Source organism: Buceros rhinoceros, unplaced genomic scaffold, assembly GCF_000710305.1.
Source record: "Buceros rhinoceros silvestris isolate BGI_N320 unplaced genomic scaffold, ASM71030v1 scaffold10244, whole genome shotgun sequence".
Classification (NCBI taxonomy): Eukaryota; Metazoa; Chordata; class Aves; order Bucerotiformes; family Bucerotidae; genus Buceros; species Buceros rhinoceros.
Window position 1 is genome coordinate 53,846 of NW_010407651.1, and position 7,813 is coordinate 61,658.

A 7,813-nucleotide genomic window follows, 5' to 3' on the forward strand; every position below is an offset into this window, starting at 1 on the left:
AACGGGTGGTGCTTGTCAAGCCCTGATTCGCAATCAGAAAAAAAAATGGCAGACGGACTCAGGCTACCACACAGTCTTGTGTCGAAGGTGGTGATGACGAAGCAAAAATAGAAACTTTGTATGATGCTGGCAAATTCTCCCCTTTTTAAACTCTGAAAATACTGTACAGGAATGCTCTAGCTCCCCTCTAATGCCGTGAGCTCAAAGGCATGGTCATAAGGGAAAAACAAAGCGAAGCTGGAGTACATGAAATAAAACGAAGAGAGCTTGCTTGTGGCAATGCTACGGTCACTTCCTGGGAATGTGGGGCCAGCGGAGAGCTACGCGGAATAGTCAGTTGGCCCCTCGGTTAAAAGACAACCCCGCTGCAACAGGTCATGAGGCTGCGCCTCCTTAACACTGCAAAACTGGCTGCTGGATGAAAGTTTCTTCCAAGTTACCATTGCTGTTCTGAAGCAAGAATTCGGGACTCCTGTATATTTTTTTTTATTGCATTAGGAAACAAAACCTTTAAAGCATTAAGACAGCCCTTTTATGTCCCTGCCAAAAGGATGTAGTTGATTCACAAGACACATTACGCTGCTGGCCTCAGGCTCCTTGTCGAATGGTGCTTTATCTGCCTGCCTCTGTCTCTTTGCCGTGTGAGAGTCGGTTCGGGGGAAGCTCACCCGGTGGCATGCGCATGCATGGTCAGTTTGGTTCACAGTGTCATGGCGAGAGGCTACTCCATGCCGCTCCGCAGGATCTGGTTGGCTGCAATCAACATCACGCTTATAATAAAGGCCATGGCAAATGCGCAGATAAGGCTCTTCCGTACGCAGGTCTGTCTGTTCTGCTTCTGGGCGTGCACTGCAGGGAAGACATGGCAAAGATGAGATGTTCGGCCAAAGTAATGTTTTTGTGTTCCACTAGGATCACCTGAGCAAAACCCCCCTCCTTTGCCCCTAATTATTACCTTGGCATAACCCTCTAGTCCACGGCTCAGAGACCCCCTGCACCAGCCAAGTCCTCCCTCTCCCTGCTGGGACATTCTGAAATAATCCACCTTCCCTTTCATTGCTTCCACACCACCCTCTCATGGTGCAGGAAGTCCTTTCTCTCTCATCTTCACTTTGAACCCCTTCAAACGCATGTAGGTGTGTTCTGGTTTATCTATATATTTCTTTTAAGCTCTTTATGAAGTTCTCTCTGAAGTTCTTTTATCAGAAGTAGTGGTCATCTGTGAATCCCTTAGCCTCATCCAGGACAACTGGGAATGAGCAGAGAGTCAAGATGTGCCCCCTGACAACACTTAAACCCCCAGTGTGATAGTTCCCATGAGTATGCACAGTATGTTAGTGTGGGGGTTTTTTTTTTCGGTTTTCTGTGCCTGAGCAAAATCAGACTTATTAAGGACTTCTTCAAATGAGTGCTTGGAAAATAATAGTCAAAAGAGGCAAGTGTAATTTGTGGCAGTTAAAATGCAGATGGAATCGGGATTTTTAGCATTTGGCTTACTTAATTTTAATTTATTTTGAGTTCATCAACGAGGATTCATGCTGTGACTTACTAAAGCCAGTTCATGTCTCTATCTTAGCTTCCCTGCCGATGAATGTCAGAACAATATGTGATATTGGGATACTGTGAAGATTCATCATCATGGCTTGGCTTTGCGAATGAAGGTTTGGGAAGGGTTTTTCCCACGCTTACTACAAGCGCGCTGATGGCGCTATAGGGCTCTGCAAACGTGAGTGCACCCTTTGGGCCTGCGTGGTGGATTTTTTAGGTGAGGCGCAGCGTGCGCGGAACTGGCTCCACCCTTTACAGCTGAGGTTCATCTGCCAGGGCCTGGCGAGCTTGGACGGTGACAGCAAAGTCCTCGGGTCGTAGGTTTGGTCAGAGCGTCCTTCTCTTAGATGGAGCCTTACAAGGCTAAACGAGCTCCATGTGCCCGGGTTTGGGGTTAGAGTTGTCCTTCTCCTAGGATGGTTGCCCGAAGGCTAGTGAGCCCATCCTGCCAGTACTGTGAAGATTAACCTGTTTGAGAAGGTCTTGAAGGTCTCCTGAGATAATCACAGCAAGCCAGAAGGTCCTCACACGTAGGATGCGTAGTTCTGCCTTGCTGCCATGGGCGATAATACATGGTCTTTTGGCCATTGCCTTTTTCTCATGGATGGACCTGTGATGATGGGAGACTTCCAGATGGCTGACAACAAGCTCAAAATTACAACAAACCTAAAATGTGACCAGGAAAAGGCTCCAACTGCTGATGTTTGGAAAATTCCAGGAGAATGTTTTTAGAATATATGGGAAAACCCCCTTGTTCTGATCCAGGCTTGAGCCTCATCACACAGAGAGCAGGGAGCACTGGATGCTGCATTTTAAACACTTGTGTCGTCCCCCCTCACCTCCCCTGGCCAGGATTTAGCAGCGCCTGCGTCCTAATCCCAGCTCCCACGCAGTGCCCCAGCATCAGCCCAGTGCCGGAGGCACAAGAAGCTCTCGTTAGGCAGCACTTGGAGTCAGACTGCCCAGGGCAGGGAAACGCTCCACTACCAGCGCTCCAAGGGACTCACTACATTCTGTGCAGATAATGAAATCCCCCTTACCGCAGCTCTCCTAAATTACTGGCTTTCTTCTTGCACTGCTCTACTCGATTCCTTCGCTGATTTTATAATGCACACAGAATCAATACTGCAGTTCCTTGGGTTTGTGCATGATGCCCTGCCACTTTGAACAGCTTGCTAAATCACAGCTTTTGCTATTTATTTATTTTTCTATTATTTCTGTACTTTGAAAACACTCCCAGCCAGCAGACAAAACAGTGACACAAGCCATCACAGTCAGCATGGCCATTCAGAGTGGGGCTCTGATGCTGATTGTGGTGACCGGGAGCAGCCGTTGAAGACTGGCCAAGGCTTTTCGTGATGGCAACTCTCCTATTCAAAGGAAAAGTGAAAAGCATGTTCAGTGTTTCTTACAGAGTGTTCCTGAATTGAACGATTTCTTCAGTCTTCTTTAAACCATCAAGCAAAAATAGAGCTTTAAGGCAGGAGGATCCAGGTAAATCATAGTTATTGTTCTTTGTACACCAAATAACCTACCAAATAACTCCAGATGAAAAGGGAAAGGTCTGTGCTGAAGTGTAGAGGTGTTGCAGACAGAGAGACCCTCTTGCTGTTGGTTGCATCTCAGCATGAATTGTTCCAGTATTACAGTTCCTCTGTCCCCTTGCAATCCACAGGGAGACAAAGCAGCTGAAATCACTTTTTCACTGTGAGCATAACTGTGTGCTGCCCTGTGAATTGCCCTCTTAAATGTGAAGAACTATTTGCCCCTGCTGCTAATTGGTGAGTTTTTGCCCTCACTTCTCTCCTTTCTCCAAACCTGCAGATCCTTTGAGCATGGCATCTGTGCTTTTTCCTGCTGGTTTCCATAGCTGACATTACTGCAGGGCAGGATGCCCGATCTGTTGTGCCAGCAGCACGTGGTTTTAATATCCATGGGACATGATGGGATTTGGATGTGAGCTGGTTCCTTGGACATTGTCAGAGCCTGAAGCTCCTTCAGAGATGTACCGGCCCATTCTTAGCAGTGAGAGCAACTCCTAGGCTGTCCAATGTAGATGAAACCTCAAGAAATGAAGGCAAATCAAGCCTTAGTCATCCTTCATCTTCTCATCATGCTAGCTAGCTAGGAGGACCCACTGTGGTGTCATATGTGGCAAAGACAGAGCTACTGTCATTATAACTTCTCTACCAGGACATGGGGTTAATGGGTCCAGCCTGATTCAGGGTGCATCAGTCCTCTGGTGTGGCTGCTGGGCTAATCGTGATGCCCATGGTGGGTTTGAGGTGGTCAGGGTAAGTGCTGAGAGCCTTCTCGCCTGCAGAAAAAGGTTTGCTAACACGAACAGCTACAGTATATTTACAGTGGCTTCTGTCACGTCCTTGCCAAAGGTGACTGATATTTGCTTTCTCTGGCTGGATGCAGTTATTTTCATTTTAAGATGTCAGTTTTTCATTCCCATGCCCTCAGCTGAGGAGCAGATGTCCCTAGTTGCTTGTCTTGGGGGGAGGGAGGGAAGCTGTGGCAGCTCTTGCACATCCACTTAATTTGAATGTCAGGGCTGGGGATGAAATACCAGTGGCAGAAAGCTTGGGTCACTGTAACTAGCCAGCGCTCTTGTTTGCCACCAGCTTAATGGCGTGAGTGGTCACAGGGAACTGCCAGGCAAATTATTTTTGTACCATAAATTTTTGGTAGTACAATGTCACAAATAGTTGTCCTTTTCTTGTGTCTTTCCTCACAAAGACACTCACTCTTCTTGGCTCTCAACTTCGTTCACCTGCCCTAATCATTAATAAAAACTGAGAGAAAGGCTGAAGACATAATTGCGCCTCCCTTCTGATTGTGTTCTTTATCAGCAGGGCTGGTGTGGGCTGCTTGTACCGAGGAGTTGGGCGTTTTCATTGCTTTGCTCTTCATCAAGAAGGCAAATGAAAACCCCTAGAAATGCGTAGGAGGGCAAGTTGTAACATAAGACTAGATCTGACATCTTGCAAATGACTCTAATGTTCAGAGTGAATGGAACAAAATTCTGGACTTGTCTCTGACCATAGTAGGAATATTACCTGACTATGAATATTTGGGTTAAAGCGTATGTGTGGTTGTGTGGGTGTATATGAGCGTGGGGGAGAGAGAGAAGGTGTACCATCCATATTGAGAGAGGAAGAACATTATGTAGTCATAAAGGCTTCATTATGACAAGAAGCCAAGATGTCAGAACTGTGAGAATCACAGAGGTTTGCGTGTGTTTGTACCGATGGCCATGTTACCTGTACGATGCTGTTCAGTACCTGGCAGGGCCCAGCCAGCTAACCCCAGATGTGGAGAAGGGGGAATGTCTCTGTCCACAGAATGGAGAAGGCTTTGGGGGCTTCTCTTTGATGGCAAGGACATACCCAGAGGTGACAGTGAGTGGAGATGCACCATTTCAGCAAGGCACTGCTGGAAGTATCTGCTATGTCTCTTCCCATAGAAGCCATTCACAAATCTCAGTGAAAACCATTGGGGCTCGTCTTAGCTTCATTCCTACCCATGATTAAAGGTACTTCAATGGGTTGGATCAAACATACATTAAATATAGACAGGAGCCTCTAAGGGCATCCCTTCAGGCTACCTGTACAGCTGAAAGACGTAGGTGCTTTATAAGATGTGATTTGTCTCATCACAAGGTGGCACCTAAAATAAGCTCAAGGAATTGTAACCAAAAAGCATCTGCTTCACTCCACTACTTAAGAAGTGAGTAAAGGGTGACTGACTTACTCAGAGACACTTCTGTACAGCCATTTCAACCTAGACTGAGATGCTGTCCAGCCTTCATGACAGATCTCCCCCAGGGTCATTGATCCATGCCAGGAGGCCCTGTAGGGATCTTAGTGTTGGGAAATGGGCTCTCAGCCTGCCTTTCCTGGGAGAAAAGCTCACGTCAGAGCTGCCATGGACCAGAACTGTCTCCTTCTTCTGGGACCAGAAGCAAAACTTTGCACCTTTGTTGACAGTGTTCAAGTGATCTTTATTCTCTGGTGCATTTGTGCGTGTGTGTGTGTATTTCTAACAACATCTAAAAAAGGGTGTGTTTTGCTTCTAGGTTCTGCCTAGCACCAGCAATGCCAACATCCCACGAGAAAAGCTGTTCTTGCTGTACTTTTGGAAGCTGGGACTTCCAAAATGAAATACTGAGCTTTTAGGTTTTTTGGACCCTCTTTTTTAATTTATTTTTTTTTATTGCAACTGGGATAGTTCACCCGAGCACCGAAGCTGAAAGAAGCCTGAATGCCTCTTGCCGCGGTGACAGCTGGTGCATGTCTCCACTGAATCAGCAGGTCAGTGGGGACTAACAACTCCGTTCATGTAAGTAAGCATCTCTTCCTCCCTGCTGCTCTCCAGGAGGAATAAAAAAAGTGTTGCTTGGCTTGATTCAAAGAGCCTTGCTGCTTGCCTCCCCCCTGCAGGCTTTTTAAAATTCAGCTGTGCGCTTCTGCATCTTTTCTGCAGTATTTAGCAGAGGGTGAGTGTGCTGGATAGAGCTGCTGAATCCCACTAATTGGCCAGGCTAAGAATTGCACTAACATGTTCATCCTTTGCTTTGTTTGAAAGATGCTTCAGTGTATCTCCCTGGTGCCTTTTCAGATGTTATTTGACCCCCAGAGTATCAGAATTGCCCCCCAAATAGCCTCTGTAAAGTGGCATTGGTGTGGCTGGGAAAGCACAGTAGCTGTCCCAGGGTGACGTGCACAAACCCTGAGGTTCTCTGTAGGTATCACCCTGGGCTTTTCTGCACTTGAGGTGACTTGTGTATGTTTAGTTGTTCCAACCAGCAATGCTTCAGAGCAGCACTAGTTCATATGACCAAGGAAATCCTTCTCCCAAGGTGGCTTAAAATGGGGAATGTTCTCAAGTGTTTCTTCCGTTGAAAGTGCAAAATCCACTGTCAAAGCAGAGGTTATGTCTGATCCTGGTGGCTGATCACGTAGTAGTCTTGTGGCACTGCTGAGAGGATGCTGTGTTAAGCACAGCTGCCAAAGACAACACTTCCCTTTCTCTAGCTGCTCTGAGGACTGCTTAGATGTTGATCTTGCAGACACTCTCACATGGGTTGAGATGAGCTGTCCTGGGGTGTACTTGTGCGGCTCATTGTAGCTCCAAACCAGTGGTCCCAACAGTGACAAAGAAGAGGCTGGCAGGGCAGGAGGGTGCAGATGCACCATCTCTGCTCGTGGCTGGTGTTACAGGGCAGAGAGAGGCCTCTCCCAGCTGTTCCTTGGGAGCCCAGAGCAGAAGATCTTTAATGCTTGTAGGAAGACAACAGAGAACTGGTGGAGCCGCACACAGGTTGCTAGGGCAGGACCCAGTCACAATGACGTCTTTCCGTGACAGGCTGAGACAGATACACATATTTCTGTAGGAAAGCTCAGTCTGTCTTAGATGCTCACCTCAGTGTGGCCTGCACATCCCTCTGCCTGAGCCCCATCAGAGAAAGGAGGGCCATAAGGCCAAGTTCATCCTCCTGCCTGAAACAGGATCAGCTTTACTTAGTGGAAGAAGCTAATGGCAGCTCTTGAGCTAAGTGTGTCATCACTATTTGCTCTAAAACATGCTAACTCCATGCGTCCTTGCCCATTGCATGTCATGAATCAGACTGAGTTTTACAGACAAAGCAGAAAGAGAATAATTGTACAGAAACATGGAAACTTGCTCTCTCACCTTCAAACTCTGTTTGGCAGTTGCCAGAGTTTTCATTTAAACTCTCCTCTTCGTTGATAATGATGTTCTCGATGTCCTTCATCGTTAAGTGGTCCCGGAAGGCGTGGTAAAGGATGTGTTTCAGCTCCTCCAGTGTTATCCTCTGCATGTCGAACTGTGGGGAGAGGACCGAGTTAGGCTCAGCCACCGTAACAGCCGTGGTACTTGGAGGGAGAGAGGCACGTGGGCATGACGTGCTTCCCTACTCATGGTTCTTTTCAACCTCATTCCAACACCTAATTCCCACACCTAAGTGTGCACATTTTGCTCATTTGCGTTCATTTAACATAACAGTGTGAATGTTGCAAATGGATGTTGCTAGAGCTCTTGCCAGCTTACTTAATACTCGTAGAGAAACACAGCCCTATGCCAGGGATGGTCTTCCATGCTGGAGATGCAGCAATCTGGTATCAGTTCTCCCAACAGAGATAAAACCCTGAGAGATTCCCCTGGTAGCTCTTACACCTTGCCTTGAGCCACCACATTCTCTCTACCCTTTTTTTTTCCTCCTAACTCTCCAGTAGTG

General features: G+C 47.1%; 1 protein-coding gene across 1 annotated transcript; it reads right to left on the reverse strand.

Annotated features, from left to right (window-relative positions):
* Positions 1-721: 721 nt before the first annotated feature.
* LOC104492056 (calcium-binding protein 8-like) lies at positions 722-7,402 on the reverse strand (the record flags this gene model as incomplete). The annotated part of the gene is made up of 2 exons (XM_010134558.1): positions 722-849; positions 7,249-7,402. Coding segments are annotated over 2 exons (282 nt in total), but the record flags the coding sequence as incomplete, so codon positions are not given.
* Between the last annotated feature and the right edge of the window lie 411 nt (positions 7,403-7,813).